This window comes from Phaenicophaeus curvirostris, chromosome 6, assembly GCF_032191515.1.
Source record: "Phaenicophaeus curvirostris isolate KB17595 chromosome 6, BPBGC_Pcur_1.0, whole genome shotgun sequence".
Classification (NCBI taxonomy): domain Eukaryota; kingdom Metazoa; phylum Chordata; class Aves; order Cuculiformes; family Cuculidae; genus Phaenicophaeus; species Phaenicophaeus curvirostris.
Window position 1 is genome coordinate 27,552,117 of NC_091397.1, and position 22,289 is coordinate 27,574,405.

Below are 22,289 nucleotides of genomic sequence, written 5' to 3' on the forward strand. Positions count from 1 at the left end.
CTGAAATCTTAAGGACTGGAGACTTGTAAATAAACTTAAGTTTTAAACTACATGCTGAATTTTGACTATAAAAATGTTTGAAGACTTTTGGAAAATCAGCATTTCCCTGTACTTCTGAAATATGCTAGGTGAAAATCCACCTATACAAATCCTGTTTCCGGTCCCTAGTGGATGCCAGTCTGCTCCCAAAAGGCTGCACAATTTTAGCCCATTGAAGAGAATTAGTTCTAGCTTTGTTACTGGGTGGAATTAAGGTTATTTGTTAACTTGAGAAGTCAATGATGTTCTGCAAATAGTGTGCTAGGAGCTAATTGGAATTGTTGTCCTTGATTTTGTAGGCAACAACATTCACACAAATTAGGGAAAAAAACCTGTTTTAAGGTATGTGATAATAACATCAGTTTACTTGGTGTGTGTTTATTTACTCTTAGAAACAGGGTCTGAGTTACTTGTGTGCTATTAAATGCTAAAAGAAATGCTAGCAATAAGCTGGTACAGTACTGCTAGGATGTGAAAATCGGTGTTTTAAGACAGAATATATCGTAATCTGCCATGAGTTCCAAGTGCTTTAGTGTAGTTGCAAGTAGGTATAATGTGGAAATGCTTTTGGTATATGTACATGATTATATTCAGGACTTCAGGTTATATTTTCTGATTTAGCATTAATATAATACATCTGCGACATTTATTCTCATCTAAAATTCTTGCCTAATTGACAGATCTTTCTGAAGTTAAAACAACAGGTACGTGGTATTTGTAGGTATGGGAGGGCACGGGGTGTTTTTTTCTTGTTAGAATATTTATTTATCTTTCGGGTATTTTTGCACTTTATGTTGCTGTTGAAGAGCCTGCAAAATGTTGCCCATTTATAAATGTAAACTGGGGTTTAATTTATGATACCATATTTATATAAATATAGGCAATAAAACACTTGCTTTTTAGAAATGAGGATTTGTAAGTGTCAAGGGTGTGGTTTTATTCCTTGGTAGTAACGATGACTAGCATTTTCTTCTGGTAAGTTCCATGTCCAAGTGAATGGAAATGGTGTCTCATTTTCTTATGTAAAGAAAAAACATATGTGTCATTTTCAACTTGACTATATCTGTTTGTGTGAAATTCTGTCACTTCATTAAATTAGATGCTTACTTTGATACTGAGCATGTCTTTGAAGTGTTTTGGATTATGAATGTGTGCATATTCTTGCACAGAATAACTACCAGCTTTGACCATTGTAATTGGTAATCAAGCTTTCAGGCCAGTAATTACACTATTTGCAAAATTCACAGGGAGGTGTATGGTTTTTAATGATCAGATTGTCCTGCACAGTACATCACTGCACAGCTGCATTCTGGTGGCCTCCCTCAGGATCCCTACTGGAACTGAATTTCCCCAAGAGAACTTCCAAAATTTTAGTCTGTTCCTCCCTGTCATGCTCGCTAACTGCTTTCTGTACCTTAACCAACTACGATATAAAGCCATTCACCCTCTGGGCTGTCACAGTGGAGAGGGAAGTCAGGGTAGCTTACTGGCCCACAAGGAGGGCTACTCCCAGCTTTCTTACCTGGGTGTCCTTCTGTCCCATTACTACAGGGCTTTGAGCTGGAGTGACTTAACCACTTAGTGATTATTTCCATATCCACCAGACTTGCCAAGGAGAAGGTTGGCAGGAGAAGGTGGGGACAGCTGTACTGCAGCATGGCCACTGTAACAACAGCTATCTCCTGTGACTCCACACAAGGGCTGATGGGATGCAGCTGTGTCATTGCCCTCACAAAGTGCAGACATTGTGTTACCATGCATTCCCTAAATAAAACTCTCTACCACCTGTTGCATAGTTTTTATTTGCAGTTTAGCCTGCTGGACAGCTAAACTAAACTGCTGGTTTACAAACTGTTTTTCTCCAACTTCCAAACAAAATAAGTTGTCTTTAAAACAAATTCCTTGACTGAAAATGGAGGTGTCTATAAGCACAAAGCGAGCAATCTTGAAAAGGCACTAGATTTTCCTAGTAAGCCTGAAGCCTGGGTATGTGGAAGGTTAATGGACATGGCTAAAGTTTATTTTAATTACTTAGAAATATTTATTAATTCACACATGATATTTCCAAGGTTAGATTTTACTTTCATTGTGTGACCTTAAGAAATGTAAGAATTCTGCTATGTGCTGTGGGCAGCCTGGATAGTAACAAAAATTGGGAACTGTATGGAAGTTTCTATGATTCAAGTTAGGATGACAAACTGCCTGAATCTGCTTGTACTTTGGCTTAGACTCCCACCAAGAACTAAGGTTGTGAGGGGAACTCGGCAGTGCTTGAAATCCCCAAGCCTAACTAGCATCTTCCAAGCTTAACATCACTGCAAAAGGCAAGTACCTCGTGCTTGACTTTGTTAAACTGTATCAGTTATGATAGAACAGGAGTCACCATGTGTCACCGAAAACAGCACTCATAAGATGACAGTATTTCAACACAAACAGTTAAATCTAGTTGGACCTTTTATTGGACAATAGACCATTTTCAAGATGCAAAATACCGTGTTCAATAAATTTGTATCAAAGCAAATTAAAAAAAAAAAATCTTTACATTAAAACCCTACCCCGTATCTTCAATATGAGTTTGTAGTACTCTAAAGTATCCTTGAACTTCTACCAACAACAAAAAAACACCTACAAAACTTCAGTTTCCACCAATTCCAATCCTGTAATAGAACATTCCTCATTGATGCAAAAGGGTTAAATATATATAGACAGTGAGATGTCAACAGAAGTGGTATTCTTGCTGAATAAATAGTTTAAAAGAAAACATTCTTCACCATCAATACGTGGCACATGTAATAGCATTTCAGTATATTTGCTAGAAAGAAATGCAACTCTGCTACCATGCTGTCAGGCAAGAAAGTCAGGGTACTGTTGTCCCCTCTGATGCTCTAAATACATGCTAAGAAAAATCAATTGTTCCTCTCAATACCACACGGGAAATATTCAGGGAAATCATGAATAATTTTTAGTGCTTCATTGTAGAGTTCCAAATCTGAAACAGGGCAAAGAAAATGGTTATGATGTATAAACTGAATTCCCCACAAGCAAATAACAGCATTAAAGCACTGCTTATTTTAAGGCAATATAGCTGAGCGTTCCCAGTACCTCTCATCCTCCCCAGTTTTCTCAAGCCAGCCACAGTCTCATTGCTTGCTTTCTGGAGGGTATTTTTAGGCCTGCTAGGTGCACAATCATATAAGGGCCAGTGAATGCAAGAACAATGTGGCTGGGAGAACTGTCAGATCATGATCTAGACTGGCTCCAGCTGTGAGTCAGTCCTTACGGTTTGACAGTAAACCAGTGTATTTTGTACAGAATCTTTCCCATGGCACTCTCCTTTTCTACGTTCTACTCCATATCTAGCACCTCGTCCACAAATAGAGATAACCAGGCTCTCCCTTCTTACTTATTTAAGGGTTAAGAACACAAAATTAATTTGTCATAATGTATATCATTACTTACCAAATGGACTTTTATCTTCTCTGAACTGGACATAGGACATGCACATGATGGTTGCCTGATTTGTTACTCTTCCTACTACTTCAAGAACTCCTGAGATCTCTTCATCTAGCTAAAAAATATACCAAATATGAAATTATTACTACTAAATTAACTGCCATTTCTATTGCACGGTGCTTAAGCCACGAACTCTACACAACTGACTGCTTGTTCATGGCAACAGTTTTCATTCTACATCACATAATACTGAACTACTGAACACCCCCATTCTTCTCCCAAAATAAACCCATAAAAGCCTTGAGCTAGTTAAGTTTGCAAGTTTTGTAACACCAACCAACACAAAAAAAAAAAGAAAGAAAAGAAGCAGCCTCAGAGTGAAGATCAGTTTGTAAGCATATAAAACTGTCACTTAGTCACTGAGCAGAGGCTAATCTAGGACAAAGCAAGCAGAAGGATTCAGATTTTAATCCACTGCATTCAAACATGAGTAAATTACAGAACTCTGTAAGAGCTAAGGAGGTATCATATATGCCAGAGAGCAGTTCCAATATTCCAGATTTGCAAGGTGTAAGGGGAAATAATTTTTTCAGTAATATGTCAGTAACTATTCAGAATACAAGGACATTGGAACCTGACAACAGCAAGCCTTCTGCTGAACAATGGGCAGGGGGGAGGAGGCTAAACATTTCGTCTTACTCCAAAATCATATGGGTTGAACACATTTTCTTTCAGTTTTAAGATACTAAATATAAAAAAGCAGTACTATTTCAGTAGCGTTTTTCCAAAATATCTTACTTTTAGCTAATAAGTTTCCTGGAACACAGCAATAGATTGCCTCCCCTCCCTTTAATCTGGGCTTCTGTGTTGAAAGGAGGACCTACATACATGCAAACAAAGAGGGGAAGGAGGGGGAGTTAGAAAGCATATACAAGTTCCTCCATTAATTTCAACTAGAGACATGCTGGCTACTTCTTTGCACACATGCTTTTCCCTTCCCTTACAAAGGAATACTGACTGCAAAGTCCCTAACACTGCAGCTATACGTTTATGAAATTTGACCAGTTACTCTTTTACGGAAAGTTGTGCAATCTTTGGTTAGATGCTGACATCTGAAGATTTAACAACCCAAGGAAACCTTTTCAGCGAGTTCCATGAAAGACATTTTTTTCAATTTTAAGAAGAAGCCAAGAGGCTTTACATTTATAAGACAACACTGTTTGAAAGAACAAACTGCATTTTTCATCAACAAGGTAATACTACTGCCTTGAAAATCAGAGATCATTATGTGCAATTATTTCACATGGAAATGGCCAGATTTCTCAGCATTTAACAACTCATTCAGAGAAAAAGATGGAAAGGTCACACACACGTTCAGTTAAGACACAGCATTTGCCATCATAATCACAAATAAAATAATGCTTTACTTACAACATTTCTTAGAGGACAAATAATAATACATAGACGGAAGAGAATGCTAGGGTGTTACTCCTTTAATGGTAAGTGATAACAAAGGAAGCAATATTTCTGTGCCGTAGTTATCCACCGCATCAGTTGCTTGATTTAGGGGTTTTTTTTAAGAAAGAATGCTTCAAGCTAAGATGAAGTTTATTGGAATGGTATGACAAGTGTTCTAAGAGTAAAGAGGAATGTCAACTCAAGTGAATCCTGAGAATATCATGTTATTGGTTTTTTTTCAATTATCTTCCCAAAATATTCTGTTAGGCAGGTAAAGATAAAAGGAATAAAGTGGGAGGAAAAGTGAAGGGAAATAGAGTTAATAGAAGTACTGGAATATACTACACTGTAAACACACACAGTTAAAACAAAGTAGCCAAATAAGGGCGTGTCTGACAAGGAATTAACTCCCTGTTTCAATAGCAGCTAAAAATTGATGAAGACGAAGGCAGCTCATTAATATGAAGACTGAAAGTTAGCTGCAAGATGTAAGAAACTGAGGAGGAGGGAGAAAACACAGTTATTGGTGTTTATTTTTAACTCCTGACTGAAACCTCACTGCACACACTGGTTTCAGAACAGATAATACCTCAAGGAAAAAGATATATTCGAGGTGGCCACACCTCAAATACTGTGTTCAGTTTTGGGCCACTCACTATAAGAAAGACATTGAGGTCCTGAAGCGTGGCCAGAGAAGAGCAACAAAGCTGGTGCAAAGGCTGGAGAACAAGTCCTATAAGGAGCAGCTGAGGGAACTGGGTTTGTTTAACCCAGAGAAGAGGAGGCTGAGGTTATTTATTGACCTTACTGCTGTCTACAACTACCTAAAAGGTTGCAGAGAGGTGGGTGTTGGTCTCTTCTCCCAAGCGATAGGTGATAGGACAAGAGGGAATGGCATCAAGATGCGTCAGGGGAAGTTCAGATTGGACATTAGGAAAAATTTCTCCACAGAAAGGGTTATCAAGCACTAGAACAGGCTGCCCAGGGAGGTGGTTGAGTCACCATCCCTGGAGATTTTAAAAGCTGGGTAGATAAGGTCCCTGGGGACATGATTTAGTAGTAGATAGGTACAGTTGGAGTAAATGATTCTATGATTCCATATTTTTGTATTTATATATAAAAAATTTTCCTTTTTTTTTACTATCCAAAAATGCAAGGCATGCACAGGATTCAGAACAGCCAAAACCTCAGGGAACAGAGATGCATTTTTAGACGGGAAAAAAAAATACAAGGTATGCAACAGTTTTCAGAAGAGACAAAACATCTAGTTATCCACAAAAGGCAACACCAAGAATTTCAAAAGTATTCCTTAAATACCGGTTCGCTCAGCTCCACAGTCGTATGCTTCCCTTCTCCATCTGAAAGCACAAAAAGCTTCCCAGTGGGATGAATCTACAAAAGAACCATCACAGAACGGTTTGGGTTCGAAGGGACCGTAAAGATCACCCAGTTCCAACTCCCCTGCCACGGGCGGGGACACCTCCCACCACACCAGGCTGCCCAAGGCCCCGTCCCGCCCCGAGACGCCAGGCAGGTGCTCTCAGAGGGCAGATGTGCCTCAGAGATTCGGGGGGCACCGGGGAAACCGCCAACCTCCCCACGCAGGGCCGAGGCCCCAGGCAAGGCCCTGCCCTCGCCGACACCGCCCCGGGGCCCTGCGGCCCGGCCCAAAAGGGCAGGGCGCGATCGCCGAACAGCCCACGGACCTTGACGACGCGTCCCACGAAGCAGACGGGCTTCCCGATGTGCTGCGCCAGGTGAGCGGTGGCGATACGCGGCCGCGGCGCCTCATGAACGTCTCCCATGGCGGCGCGGGTTTTCCCGCCCTCGGCCGGCGGGAGGGGGAGGGAAGGCGGGCGAGCGCCGTTGCCCCTGCCAACCAGGAAGATTGACAGGGGACTGGGGAGCGCATTATAAGGTGGGGCGGGACTTAATCGCCGAGGGCCGTGGCTTCGTTGTCTGAAGAGGTGTCACTTCGCTGTTGGGGTCGTGGCTTCGTACCGGGGTTTGATGCGGAACGGGGCGGGGCTTAGAGGTTGGGGGCGGGGCTTCGCCGCCGGCCGAACGCAACCCGGAAGCGGAGGCGAAGGTCGGTGCGCGGCGGCGGCCTCGGGCGGCCGGGGGCGTGGGTGGCAGTAGGGCCAGGGTCAGCGCGGCGCGGATTCCGGCTTCCCCGGGGCCCAGCCCCATCCGATCTATATTTCGTTAGTTAATCCTTTCCTTCCTAAATTAACCCCTTGTTTTCCCTTCTGTGCGCCAAACACAGCGCAGGAAGGACATGGATCTGTTAGAGTCCGGAGGAGGGCTACGAAGATGATCAAGGGGCTCAAGCACCTCCGCTTTGAGGACAGGCTGAGAAAGTTGGGTTTGTTCACCCTGGAGAAGAGAAGGGTCCAGGGAGACCTTAGAGCAGCCTTCCTGTACCTGAAGGGGGCTTATATGAAGGCTGGAAACGGACATTTTACAAGGGCCTGTAGCGATAGGACTAGGGTGAATGGCTTTAAATTGGAGAGGGGCAGAATTTAGACTAGACATTGGGAAGAAATTAATCTCAATGAGAGTGATCAGGCATAAAACTGGGGTGCCTAGAGAAGTTGTGGATGCCACATCTCTGGAGGTGTTCAAGGCGAGGTTGGATGGGGCCTTGAGCAGCCTGGTCTGGTAGGAGGTGTCCCTCCCTGTGGCAGGGGGTGTGGAATTGGATGACCTTTAAGGTCCCTTCCAACTCAAACCATTCTATGATTCTGCAGCAGGCTGAGAGAGTTGGGGTTGTTCAACCTAGAGAAGAGAAGGCTCCAGGGAGACCTCAGAGCAGCCTTCCAATGTTTAAAGTGGTCCTAAAAAAAAGTGGGAAGGGGCTCTTTATAAGGGAGTGAAGGGATTGGATGAGGATAACTGTTTTAAGCTGAAAGAGGGGGGATTTAAATTAGATTTTATGAGGAAATATTTTACTGTGAGGGTGGTGAGGCACTGGCACAGGTTGCCGAGAGAAGTCATGGATGTCCCATCCCTGAAGGTGTTCAAGTCCAGGTGGGATGAGGCTTTGAGCAGCCTGGTCTAGTGGAACATTTCCATGACAGGAAATGGAATTGGTTGTTCTTCAAGGTCTCTTACAACCAAAACCATTCTATGATTCTGAAACGAGCCAGTCAAAAGTGGGGATTATACTGCTGTATTTATTATTGGTGGGACCTCACCTTGAGTACTGTGTGCAGTTCTGGGCCCCACAATTTGAGAATTATGTGAAGGTCCTTGAATGCATCCTGAGCAGGGCAACAATGCTGGTGAAAGGGCTGGAGGGAATGACTTCTGGATCCTTGAACGCATCCAGAGGAGTAGCCAAGGACTCTAGATTTGCCTAGTGCAAAGAAAAGGAGAATGAGGACCTCATTGCTCTCTGCATCTTTCTGAGAAGGGGAAGTGGAGAGGGAGATGCTGATCTCTTCTCCCTGGTACCCAGTGACAGGAATGGTTCACAGTTGCACTAGGGGAGGTTCAGACTGGGCAGTAAGAAGCATTTCTTTACCACCACGGTGGTCAAATACTGAAACAGGCTTCCTAGAGAAGTGGCTCATACCCCAAGTCAGTGTTTTAGAGGCATTTGGGAAATGCCCTTAATGACATGTATTCACTTTTGGTCAACCAGTTGGACTAGATGATTGTTGTAAGTCCCTTCCAACTGAAATAGTCTAATCTGTTCTGTTTTGTTCTATTAATTTTATTTCATTTCACTGTTAAAGAACTTACACTGCATCCTCAAGGTTAGAGCAATAGATGGATTTGAGACAAAGCTAGCATCTGGACATGGAGCTCTAACCATAAGTCTTGTCTTTGTGTGCATTCTCCCTGACCATCCCTTGTATGGAGAGGTTCCTCCTGATTGGTCTTGTAGCAAAGGTGGCTAACGGTATCCTGAGCTGCATTAGAAGGAGTGTTGCCAGCAGGCTTAGGCAGGTGATTCTTCTACTCAGCTCAGAATTGGTGGGGCTACACCTGGAATGCTGCATCCAAGTTCTGGGTATGAGAGAGATGTGGATGAAGTTCAAGGAAGGGCCACAAAGATGATGAAGGGTCTGGATCATCTCGCATACAAAGAAAAGCTGAGAGAGCTGGGACCATTTGACCTAGAGAATAAAAGGCTCAGGGGGGGATATTATTAACATGTATAAATGCCTGAAGGGAAGATACAAAGAAGTCTGAGCCAGGGTCTTTTCTGCGGTGCCCAGTGACAGAACCAGAGGCAATAGGCACCAGATGAAACACAGGAAGTTCCTTCTAAACATCAGGGAACACATTTTCTCTGTGAGAGTGACCAAGCACTGGCACAGGTTGCCCAGGGAGATGGTGGAGTCTCCCTCCTTGGAGATACTCAAAAGCTGTCTGGACATGGTCCTGGGCAGCCAGCTGTAGGGACTCCTGCTTAAGCAGTGGGTTGGACAAGATGACCTCTGGAGGTCCCTTCCAGCATCAGCTATTCTGTGGTTCTGAGATTTCCTTTCTGTTTCCAGGACTGGTGTTTCAGGAAATACTTGAGAAAATCTAACTCTGCCCTGGCTTAAAAGGGTAGCCTCAAGCCCACCCATATGCTAGCTGTTTCTTTTAACCAGCCATAAGTTGGTTAAGCACGCCAGCCAACACAAATTGGGTTTTGTTAGTTGACTGGGTTAGTGCGATGGCTTGGCAAGCTGAACCTGCTAGCCAGGGAAGCAAGCAAGCATGCCATTGGCCACAAGCTGTGCAGAAGGGACTCATGGATGGGAAGGAGAGTGCTGTGGGGTTGTGTCTTCGATAGCTGGTTGTTGTTGCCTCCGTGTCACTACGCCATTACCTTTTCAGTATTTATTTTGCAAGAGAATATCATCATGTCTTTAGCATTTTCAGAGATTTTAAAGGATACCTCAAACATTGTTTATGAACACATGTTTTATAAACAAAATTGGAGCAAGATGCAGCAGGCGGCTGCTGAGTGGCTCTTTAGGGCTATTTGTCTGCCACCTTTGAAGGGTCAGCTGTTAAAAAAAACCACATTGTAGAAATTCTTAAAATTGCATGTTGGTAGCATGCTTAGCTGCTGTTTGAAGTTTGCATGGAAAGTAGGTTTCAACCTACTGAGTATTGTAGCTAATAAACATCTAGCTTTCTGTTTTAGCATTTTCTGTCTTCTTCAGAGTTTTGAGTGTTCACATTGGTTTGAGTACTGTTATTCCACTCCTGACTTTGCCTTTATGACCTATGCTTTAATTGTCTGACTTGATTGTGGTTGCTTTTTTATGATTCAGGATCGTTGAGTGTTCTTATACTATGGTAATTTGAGTTGCATAGTTCTGGTATTTTTGCTTCCTTTAAATTTTAGAAAAACTTTAAAAATAAATACTCAGATTTTATATAAGTAAAAAAGTTCTTTGTTAGTGTTTTGTTATGTGTGTATGTATATATATATATCTCCTTTTTTTTTGTATTTGTGTTTTTCTTGACACTTATTTCTTTCTTCTGCTTTCAAGAAGCAGAGACCAAAGGAATATGACTAATTTTAATGCCAGATAAAAGACAGGTGTTTTTCTTCATAAAGCAGTACTTCACACTAGGCCAAAAGCTTTTAAGCTGTTCATGGTGTCACAGAGAAATCTTTAAGACATGCATATTCTTGACCCTTAAATTGGTTGTTTCCATGTTATAAGCAGGGCTATACAGGGCTGTAAACATTTTGTTCTTTTTCTGATTGCTACTTTATTGGTGAATCACAGCAGATGCTTGTATGAAAGAGAGAGTTGCTTTCCTTGTTTCCGTCTCCTCCTTCAACAGATTATGTAGGTTAAACTGCTAGATGTGAAATTACTCTGGTTTCTGCTTTCAGGTCAGTTTTATATCTTGTACTGACCTAATTTCATCATTTATGTAATTACTGGCAGTGCCACTGCAATTCTGCTCTTCTCTATGGGCATCCTCTCTTTATGTTTGTCTGCATCTTTGGTGCTTTTAATATTGAATTGCCTTTCTCCTCCTGTCACTTGTGAACATGCAAGGAAAAGCTGAAAAGTGATGCCAAATACTCTAGGATCTTCATGGTATTGAAAAAAATTACTGGATGTAATGTATTGGCTCGGCTCAAAGGTCACCCATACTTCTTGTAAAAGGAGACTGACAAAATGCAGGAGGAATAAATTAACCGCTTTATGCAGCTCTGTAACTCATCTTTGTCCAATTCCACGTATGTTCTCCAAGCCTCAGAGAAAGACAAAATATTTCTTGCAGCCTTAATGAATTGCTCTAGTTCACAGTGTATTACTTGCTTATCACTGAAACGGTGCCAAAAGTGTTATTTTTAACTATCAGTGATTGAGATTAGAGAAAGGAAAAATTGTGTTCACTTTTTGGTGAGGAGGAAACATGAGGAAAAGGGAATTACATATTCCTACCAAGGGAGATTTTTATCTTTAGGCAGCGAATTCAATTTCAGGTCTCCTATAGAAATAAAATTAATCCCATCTGGAAAGGAAAAGTGCTATGCTACACAGGAGAAATTACTGTAGGAACGTGGTACTGTCCCTGAATAGCAGGTGTATTTTCTGTGATTTTGTGTTGACAGGGTTTTTTTATCTAAAAAAAAAAATAAATGTTTTTTTTCCCTCTAGACTGTGACCACGCATTCAGGTCCACAACTTCAAATTTAATTTTTATTCTGAAATTAAACTTGTGCAGAAATCTGTTGTTCTCAGCTTTTGTTAATCTACAAGTAGTAAAACTCTAGCCTGATTCTGCAAGTGCTTAAACTGTGTTCTTATCTCTAAGAGCAGGAGTGTTTACATTCAACTCTGTGTTTCTTTGTTGGACAGAGGCTTTGTTCCGTTTTTAACATGCAATATAAGAAATTTAGTGGTTGCATTTCCCCCTTGCTGAAAAGATTTATGTTTACTTTTGAAGTCAACAGTTAATAAAATTCTTAAGAGAGCAGATAACACCAATGTCCCAGTATTGCCTGTCTACAGCATTTCTTTTACCTACACCATACTGTATACAGCTCTACTTTTTTTTTTCCTGTGCCCCCCTTCTATGCTGTTAGTTATTCTTTGTTATTTATTTTAAAATCAATACTGTGTTCAGCAAAGGTACTGAAATACTGCAAGTAGTGGTTGGCAGGTTCCTTCCTCTGCATCAGAACCTGTGAAATCTGCAAGCACGAGTGTTTTTCTATGTGGAGAAGCAAACAGCTTCTGTAAGCGTGTTAGTCTTTTTAATACATGGATTCCTTACTACCTCCCAAACATTCACAATCACAAAACAGAATATATGCTATTTTCTTACTGCTGGAGCAGCAGTTTGCTTAAGAACTGGAGGCCTGAAATTAGGGGGTAGTTTTGTTAGTTTTGTTTAGCTTTCTGTTTCAAGCAAAAGGATGCAGGGAGCGGGATTCTTATTTTCTGTTTGACAAATACCGCTTGCAGGGAAATTAAGTTAACACTGCTTCAGAAACTGAAAACTAGAGTAAAGATCAAGCCTCGTGTATGTAGATGAGATTAATTTTGTGGACTTTAGAAAAAGTGGTATACGCGGGCTGCTTTCTGTCAAAAGGAAGAAGTCTAGTAAAAGTGAGAAATGAATTTCGCTAGATCAAATTGTACAGATTGTTAATTTACTCTGAATTGAAATGTCTATTGTCCTTTAAGCAGTGACGTTTAGTGTAGTTAAATATGCAGAATTTGAAGAACGACAAATCCATATTTTCCTCTACAACTCATTTGTGCCACATATATAGGGATTAAGATGATTTTCTTTGTGCAAGAAAGAAGGGATGGGGAATACTACGTGATAGAGCTTAAAACTGTACAATAATGGAGATCTCAAAGAGACAGAAATGTGACTGGAGCAGCTGCAGCTCTGACACCTGAAGTGGCTGTCTGGAATCTGAGCCTTTACCAAAGCTATCTGTTAGATTTTACACATCAAGTTGATTTTACTTCTTGTTGTTACACACTTAAAATGAAGGTAGAATTGTGTTTTAAACTGTTCGACAGCTGCCTCTCCTTCATACATCATCGCAGCAGAAACCTGACTCTTGAGCATTACAACACCGGTTTTTACCACTTGAGCTATGGGACTGACAACTCTAATTGGTAGCAGAAGAAGACTTACTCCCTGAGGGCTGAAAAAGGAATATGCTGCTGGCGCCATGTGTTGAGCCTGGGTGCGGGGGAAGGTAAGGAATAAATGAGGTAATTAGGAGTTTCTACTCTGTAATCTCCATGGAACTGGAAATATCAGTATTTCACGTGGTAAGGTAGGAGAACAAGCAAAAAGGAAGAAAGTGTAGATAAGTAACTTTTTATTTTTAAATACCGCCTAGCTGGGACTGGGTAGTTTGTTCTATTCTTGTGTATGTCAGTCTAGTTTATTTGATTGCTAGAAATTGCACTGCGCCATTATAAGCAAGCAGTAGCTGGCCAGCCTGCGGGATATTCAGTCTCTAAGTATCAGGTATCAGGCCACAGTTTGAATTGTTGCTGCTTTTGCCATATTCTATTTATATACTGTTCTGAAAACCAGTGCTTACACTTGATACAGGACTTTCTGTGGTCTGGAGTGTGGAAGTGCTTGCTATTGCTTTTAACAGCAGAGTGTGAGGCAGTTTATATCTGGTGAATAGTCAGTGCTGACTGTGCAGTTCATTGCTACGGGTCACTGGCTAGGGCAAAAAAAGTCTTGCTTATGGGACCATGAACATTTGGGTGGGAAGTGAGGAATTTTGGATTAATCCAGGATTTTTACCTTTCTTGTTCAAATCCAAACATTGCATGGTAGCAGTCTTCTCTCTTTCTCACCTTCTGAAGATTCTTCTTTGTTAAATTTAGTGTGAAATAATGTTATTGAAACATGACACTGTACACCTCTTTTCTTTAGGCTGGACTCCTTTCCTCTGTTGGAGGTGTATGTTAGACGTTCCTATTGGTTTGTCAGTCCCTTCTTTAAATGTTGGTATCTGCAAAGCGTATCAGGATTCTGCTCCTCAAACCCTACTTCTAACTTGAAATGCCATTTTTCCACTTTTCCTAGCTCTGTATTGGTAATTTAGTAAAGAAAAGCATCGTATACATTTCTTTAAACCTTCCTTCTCTGTGTTCGGCACAGTGTGTTTCAGCCAGACCATAGGCTGCTCCATAGACTAGCATTGTCCAGTGGTCTGAGTTCAGCCCTCAAGGGCTGGAGGCGAGCACGCCTTCAAGTAGTGACTGCTGCTGCGGTGCCCCTATCCTTTTCTCATTGTCCCAGTGCTATGGACAGAGCTGCTTTTGCAGGAGGTGTCTGGGGAGACCCTCAGTTGCTGCATTCGGTGGTGCCAATTAGGAAGAAAACTGAAGGTAGACAGTGGTACATCAGTACTCCTCTAGATAAGCTGAACCTGTGAATATGTGCTTTGTGTGGTTCTGTTAGCTGTTCTTCACAAGAGTGGTGCTTCCTTATAAAGCTTTTCTTATAACTTTTTGTGGAAGAAGAGAAGCTTCCTTGAGTCTACATTTAATTAAGGCCAGAATAATTAGGTAGTTTGCTTAGAAGAACAACCATGATATAGCCATGTTTATGGGGTGGTTCATAGGACTTAATTTTATAAAAGCTGGCCCAACTGCCTACCTTTTGGCTAATCCCTAGGGGGTTTTAATGTGAATTTGTCTTTCTTACGCTGTTAAGAATTGCTTCAGTGTTATCTTCCAGTCTTGAGAGAGAAGAGATACTGAGCATAATCTTTCCCAGTGCATGTTTTTATCCCATGAATAGAATGGTTTCTTTGTTTTGTTCTAGCCATTGCGAACCCACAGTCCTTAGCTGCTTTAGAAGATTCTTTTAATGAATTATTGTTATGAAAATATTGCAAAATATGATTTTGTTGCAGTTTCTTTTAAGGAAATGAGTGGTAACTGTTAATCAAATACATCCAAGTGTTAAGCTGTCTCTAAGACTACAAACTGAAAAAATGAAAATATATGGTATACTAATATTGTAGGTAGCGGTTGGTCTTTTTAATTGATACACAGGCACTTAAGACTGAAATTCTGTGGTGCAGTTTGCTTCATTCAGGTATTCCTGCATTATAAAGCTGCATTTTCTGTAAGATCTGTGTGTTTCAGCTTCAAAGTTTAGATGCTTTAGAAATGACTCTGGTGAGAAAGTTTGTGTAACAACAATTTGAGGTAGCAGAAAAACATGGAAATGTGCTGGATAAATGCTGAAAGGAATTCACTTCAGAAAAGTTGAAGTTTTGGGGTTTTTTTAATGTTCCTTCTTCATTCATAACTTTATAGGAAACTCTTTTATACTTTACTCTCATTTTGCCTACTGAAGTAATTTGCTACGTAAAAAGATAATCTATCTGACATACAAATGCTTGATATTTCAAATCTGGTAAGAAGGATTAAGCTGTAATATTATGTAGGTAGCCTTTGGCATGGTATGAACCTCTTATGGTAAATTCTGTTATCTTTATTTAACATGTTTTGTCTTCATTTTAGGTAACGACTTAGAAGAAAAAAAAGAAAGAGGCTATGTTCAGTTTCTTCCGGAAAAGTCAAGATTCAAAGAAGGTTACAGCACCGGAGAGAGAAGCAGATGGATTTGTTATTGTGGGTAAGTGGTGCTTCTGTATAAAGTGATTCTTACAATCTTTGAAATATTAACAGTTTTTTTAGGTGCTTAGACCAAATGAAATGTTAAGAGAAGCCATAATAAAAATTGTTCAGAATTCTTACTTTTCCTGAAGGAGTATATATTCTTAGTCTCATCATTTGGACTGAATAGCTGAAATTTTATTACATAGGTAAGAACTCTTGTTCAACAGCATTGAAAATGTAGTTTCTTGTTTTCCTCTTCTATTGTGATAGAGGAGAAGTTGTGTCCTTACAAAACAAGAAAGCTCGAAGTTGAGACTTCTAGCTTTATAATTAGAGTTGTGGGAAGAGTATATCTTACTGTGGTTGTTAGAAGACTGTTCTTTTTCCCCAAGTTTGTTCTTTAATTAATGTTACCCCCAAAGTCTTTTTATATTAGAAGCCAAGAAGCGTCTGTCTTTCTAGTCACATGGCAAATGTAGATGTTCTCAGAATCTGACTCTTGCCCGGTTTGATAAAAATTAAGTAGTTTAGGGTTTTCTATGTCTTTTTGTTATTAGGAAATTAATTTAGAGCGTGCTCACTTGTGAACTGGCTGGATTTGCAGCTTTAATTTGCTGTTTTAATTTAATTTGCAGCTTTAATTTGCTGGATTTGGCTCTTTCACAGCCTTGTTGGATGGCTGACGTGTGCAGGACATAAAGACTTTATGGCTGTCATGCTGTAACTGATCCTTTTCTTTTTCCTCTTCTAAATATTTGTGATTTCCTCCTTGTAAATCTGTCATCATCAATATTCAGTTTCTGCTCCTCTGATTTACTGACTTGTTCTTATCAGGAATGTTACTTAAATGTTTCTCTATTTAAGTGTTACTTCTTGAGCATTTTCAAGTCACAAAAGCCTCCAGGTTATTGAAATTTAACAATGCAAGACTGTTGGAACTCTTTTTGAGAACTCACTTATATTCTTTGTCGTAGTTCTCCACTAGAACAATTATCCCCAACTAGTTGGTACAAACAGGTCTGGTTTCACATTTGTGACTGTGTGTTGTCAAGTTTAATGGTTGTCTTCCACTAAATTTTGTTCATCTATGCTGGTTTTGATGGCTACGTCAAATCACTCCAGGACTTGCATTGTGGAAGGGTCAAAGGAGGCACATCTTCATCCCAAAGAAGTCTGAAGAGTCTCATATTTTGTAATAGGCAGAGTTCTGCACTCAAATCTGGCTTATGTCCCACAATTGCTGGTCCTGCTTCTGCATTCAATGTAGGTTCATTCTTTTTTCTGGAAATGCTGTCACTGACTGTTTAAACTTTGTTCACATAAATTCATATTTACTTAATCTGTTAAATAGGAACTTAAGAGCTATCAATTTGCTTGACTTTTCCATTTTGTTATTTCTATTTTGGTTTTTTTTTTGTTGAGACAGAGATTAATTTATCAGACTGCAATGAAATGGACAGTAATTTCATGCTAAGTAACTTTATTGGGCAAAACAATTTCCGTCAGCCTTGTCAGTGGAGGATATCACTGTCTTGCTAGATGGATGTAGTTACAGAATTACAGGTCAGCGCTTCAGCAGATACTTTATCTAGAAGTTTTGTTTGTATAGGAGTAGCGGCAGTCCAAAACAAACCACGACTCCTAGATATTCTGCTAGTTGCTTCTTTATTACTCAGAGGGGAGAGTCTGAAGCTTTTTTTAAAAAAAAATTTACATGTGAAGTATTCTAGAATACCAGCACTAAATGTCTAGGATTTCAGGACCATTAGTGTCAATATTTCTGTAGGCAGTGAACACTCTTTAAGTGAGTGTGAATTTAATTTCTCATGTTTTAAGTTGGCTCCTAAACAGTCTTTCATTCAAAGCATATAAGAACAAGAAGTCTAGTTCACTGATATTCTGTGGACGTGGGAGAAAGTGCTTTCCTTTTCTTTCCTAGAGGAAGAGCAGGAAAAATACCTTCTCAGTGGACAGGGTACACTTGTTCCAAATTTCTGTTGTTGTGGTCAGGAGAACTTTCCTGTCACAAATACCTTGTAAGATTTTTCACACCATGCACCACTAATAAGGGCAGCCAGGAGTCTTACTGAAATTCTGAATGAGACTTATCAGGAGTCAAATGTCATGTCCATTAAAATATGAAAGAGATTTATTCAATAATATAGTGAAAGTATTGAGCAACACAATTAAATGTAGATAATTACATGTAATTATCCTGAAAATATTTTTTTTCCATCTCTTTCTGTATCATCTGGTGTTTGAAAAAGAGGGAAGAATGTCCAACACTTTATTGAGAAATATTCACCAGAGCTGTCACCCTCTGAAATCTTTAGCATCTTTTTTTTTTTGTTCTATTTTTTCATAACTCCTCCAAGTCCTGTTATATTGTGTGATATTTTATATCTCCTTTTGCTTGTAGAATATCAATGCATTTGGAATTTCAACGTCTGAATACCTATTCTTTGACTGGAAAGATGACTCATAAAAATAATGGAAACAACAAAAACAATTTTGCAGAATGGTAGCTGAAAGAAATTATCTATGTTAGCTTTTGGGGCAAATACTGTGTGTGTAGGAGTCAAGAAAAAAGAATTCATAATTCTCTGTCTACAGAATAAATGTAAAATGTAATTTTCTACCAAGGACTAAAGTGTTTTTATGTTTAGCTACCAGTTCACTTTTTTCCCAGATATTGGTCATCTCATCTGTTCATGAATCTGTAAAAGTGGTGCTTATTCTATAACAAGCAGAACTATTATTCTGAAAAAGAGGGTTATGAAATATGCACAACACATGCAGTTGGTTTTGGTGACCGAATCAGAAATATGCAAAATATTCTGCAAATATTGCAGAAATATGAAAAATGTTTTAGGAGCTTGCCTCATCATCACATATTGGTTTTACAATGAACATTCTGAATGCCAGAATTCAGAAAATGAGAAAGTTTTCAGTTAGCCTGGGGATCTTGAAGAGTAGTCATTTTTAAGGACTTTCTAGTGTTTTGTGGCTTTTGTAATATAAAATAAATTCCAGCCTACCTTCCATTCCTGCTGTTGCTAGCCACAGAGGAGATGGCAACTTAGTGTTAGCATTTTGGTTTGGCACACAGTTAAAAGTCTCCCATCATATCTCAAAGATGTATGTGACTGGTAGTGCTCATCTATGTCTACGGTCAGGAATTGAAAAACTGAGACGGCGATGCTGCTTCCCATGTGTGTTTGGCAAGAAGGTCAAAAACTCTGCAAATATCCACATGGTGATGATTGTTCAACTGTGGTGGGCGGTAAGTGGTTTTTGCTTGAAGGCAACTGAAATATCATTGAATCATAAAATGATGTTTGGGGTGGAAGGGCCCTTGAAAAGTGGCCTAGTCCAACCTGCCTGCCATGGGCAGGGATATCTTTCACCACAGCATGTTGTTCGAAGCCCTGTCCAACCTGGTTTTGAACACAGGTTCTTTTCATAGAATCATAGAATAACCAGGTTGGAAGAGACCCACCGGATCATTGAGTCCAACCATTCCTATCAGTCACTAAACCACGCCCCTCAGCACCTAGTCCACCTGTGCCTTAAACACCTCCAGGGAAGGTGACTCAACTACCTCCCTGGGCAGCCTGTTCCAGTGCCCAATGACCCTTTCTGTGAAAAATTTTTTCCTAATGTCCAGCCTAAACCTCCCCTGGCGGAGCTTGAGGCCATTCCCTCTTGTCCTGTCCCCTGTCACTTGGAAGAAGAGGCCAGCACCCTCCTCTCTACAACCTCCTTTCAGGTAGTTGTAGAGAGCAATGAGGTCTCCCGTCAGCCTCCTCTTCTCCAGGCTAAACAATCCCAGCTTTCTCAGCCGTTCCTCATAACGCCTGTATGGCAGCCTGTTCCAGCGTGTCATCACCCTCACCATTAAAAAAAAAACCCATCACCTATCATAGAATATTATTCTGTATGTGCTCCTTAAAAAGTATGGCTAAACGTTAGTTTTGTTTTCAAGTTTAGTTTAAGATGCTGAAGTGCAAGGTCTTGGTTACTTTTCCAGAAAATTTGAAGTCAGTTGGCATGAGGGAGCAGCAAGTGCTGATGGCTCCATCGGGCAGGTGAGCCTGCAGCCTAGTGAGTTTGCCAAGGTGCTTTGGCAGAGACCTCACCAGTGAGGGCTTTGGTCCCACCTTCCTGAGCAAGGACAACAGGGTAGGTCCAGTGATGGTGACCGGAGTCAGCTAAGAGTCAGGCAGTTGCCAGAGAAGTCTGTAGGGATGAAGCAAGTCAAAGGCCAGGCCAGGAAGTTAAGTCAGGGGGTTGGTGTCATCAAGGTGCATGGGCAAGCACCGGCATCCCTGCCAGGTAGCTTGGACAAGGACCAAGAACCTGATATGAGACTTCTCCTGCAGCTTTTTGCCTGGACCCTGATGGACATGTCCGGGCTGCACTGTGTCAGTGCTGGCCACAGGCATAGACACCTAAACCCCTGGGGCCAGGGAAGAGGCTGCTGATTGTTGTGTCTCTCAATAGCGTCAGAAAGCAACATGGTTCTCTGAGGAGCTCTTGATCTGAGCCTGTGACCATGCCTGAGTTCAGGGCTGCTTTATTTACTTTCAACATGTGTTTTAAAGACCAATCTGTTTCATGGATTTAAGAGTTGCTGGGGTTTATTTTCTCTTAGGGAGCTCTTAATATCTTTAATTGGAATGGAGTAAATGTTTTGGAGAGAAGCAGCTCTTGCTGGTGCTGATAAGCCTGATTTGTAAATGTATTTACCTTCTATTTCTTCCTTGAACTTCTTGCTTAATTTTTTAAATATTTAAATTACCATGGATTTTCAATACTGCCCAGTGGCTGAGAGCTCTGGTGGTAGGGAGAACTGTTATTGACATATAGGGAGCACTTAACTGTCACCTGAAGGCTTTTTTCTTTAATTCATCAATTTTGCTGTACAGCTTTTCAAAATTTCAAGAGTAAGTAAGTACCCAAGGGAAAATGGACAACTATGGGATTCTCGTCAGAGTGGAGTGTGACTGTCACAGATGCAGGGAAGCTGTGGCCATGGTGAGAAGGGTTAGCAGGAATTTTATAATGAAGGTAACGCTCTGTAAACTTCCCTTTTCCCTGGTGTGCTTTCCTAAATCCTTGGAGGCAGTCTAGAACTAGTAAGCAAATTTTGGATTGACTCCTGTTTGTTATGCTTCTCACTATCAGAGGAAACATGGGTTTTGCCTATTACATTTCCTGTGAAGGGAATATAAATAGTCATAGACATAAGAAACTAAGTGTTTTTATTTTCCCAATAAGCCGAAGGACTTGTGGTCTTCAAGTGAGCCTCCAATCTTGTCAAGTTAACTGACATGTACCTTCTGTTTCAATGTTGACATCTGAAGAGAAAGAGCTCTGCAGAGCAAACATGGTCAGGCTTGCACCAACATCTACAACCACACAGAAAAGGAGGTGGGAATTACTGTTTTTCATCCTGTTAGATGAAATACAGTATTAGGCAAGGATTTCTTTCTTATTATGAAAGTAGCTGAGAACTGGTATTAGGTGAGAAGTGGAAAGTTCAGGAAATGTTTTGTGAGAAGCAAGGGGCTTTAGAATTCATGGCTATTGCATATTGTGACCAAGTCAGGAACATACAGGACAAGAGGGAATGGCCTCAAGCTCCGCCAGGGGAGGTTTAGGCTGGACATTAGGAAAAAATTCTTCACAGAAAGGGTCATTGGGCACTGGAACAGGCTGCCCAGGGAGGTGGTTGAGTCACCTTCCCTGGAGGTGTTTAAGGCACGGGTGGATGAGGTGCTAAGGGGAATGGTTTAGTGTTTGATAGGAATGGTTGGACTCGATGATCCGGTGGGTCTCTTCCAACCTGGTTATTCTGTGATTCTGTGATAAACAGCATGCAAGAGTACATGGTGAGTTTGATAAATTATGATGGCAGATAAGCAGATATTCATATTTCAAAATGTTGATGGTTAGGTGTGACTTAATATTTTAAGCTAACATCTGCAAGGCATTCACACTTTTGTTTTATTTTAAATGAGGTACTTGAACCTTCCTCTGATGTACTTAGTGTATATATTACTGAGTTAATTCAACATTACAGTTCCTTTGTATGGGATCATCCTCATCTGTAGGCAGGAAAACTCTTATTCACCTGTGAGACTGTGAAAAGTATTATTTACAGCCGACTGAACATTCGCTTTGTTAACTGCAGTTACATTGCAAAAGAACTTCCTTAAATCAGGAAGTGTTCTGTGCTGAAGTTGTGAAAAAGTAAAACCATCAACACAAGTCAGTCTTCAGTTCTGGAAATCTTTGTTTTTCTGAACACCAATTTTAAATATACTTGCTACTCTCTAGCTTCCCATTTCTATAAATTTGTTCTGCATGTAGGTAGTTTTGGGGGTACTTTTTATTGTGCAAGGAAGAATTGGTTAACTTGCATATTTGAATTAAGGGACACTGCCACTTTCTACCCAACAAGTAAATATGTCTTAGAATAAGATCCTTATTGTTTCGTTATTTATCTTGGTAATACAGGTAATACATATCTTTTTAAGAGCTCCTTAAAGGTTTGCTTCTGAGAGAAATGTGCAAATTTAAAATCTTCAGAAGTTAGTCCTTTATGAAGGGGAAATTTACTATACTGATCCTCTCAAATCAAAGAACTATGCCCATACTAGTTTATTACTGCAATTCAAATAGATTTTGGTTTCTTCCCATTGTGTACACACCTTGAATGTTAAATGCATCAAGAGA

The 22,289-nt window shown here is 40.4% G+C and overlaps 2 protein-coding genes across 3 annotated transcripts in view; one reads left to right on the forward strand and one right to left on the reverse strand.

Annotated features, from left to right (window-relative positions):
- Positions 1 to 2,480: 2,480 nt before the first annotated feature.
- On the reverse strand, positions 2,481 to 6,822 carry RPA3 (replication protein A3). Its single transcript, XM_069859676.1, has 4 exons — positions 6,657 to 6,822; positions 6,268 to 6,342; positions 3,499 to 3,607; positions 2,481 to 3,028 (listed from the first exon to the last, which is right to left on the reverse strand). The coding sequence occupies exons 1-4, from the start codon at positions 6,753 to 6,755 to the stop codon at positions 2,946 to 2,948; spliced, it is 366 nt and encodes a 121-aa protein (XP_069715777.1). The 5' UTR covers positions 6,756 to 6,822; the 3' UTR covers positions 2,481 to 2,945.
- Positions 6,823 to 7,004: 182 nt separating this feature from the next.
- Positions 7,005 to 22,289, forward strand: part of UMAD1 (UBAP1-MVB12-associated (UMA) domain containing 1) — an 86,840-nt gene continuing 71,555 nt past the window's right edge. The window contains exons 1-2 of one of the 2 annotated variants that reach the window (XM_069859694.1): positions 7,005 to 7,039; positions 15,450 to 15,564. In XM_069859694.1, coding sequence (XP_069715795.1) covers positions 15,483 to 15,564 — 82 coding nt within the window. In that variant the 5' untranslated portion in view covers positions 7,005 to 7,039; positions 15,450 to 15,482. Of the gene's footprint in view, positions 7,040 to 12,953; positions 13,145 to 15,449; positions 15,565 to 22,289 lie in introns of those variants that run through there. The other variant, XM_069859693.1, reaches the window with a different exon arrangement.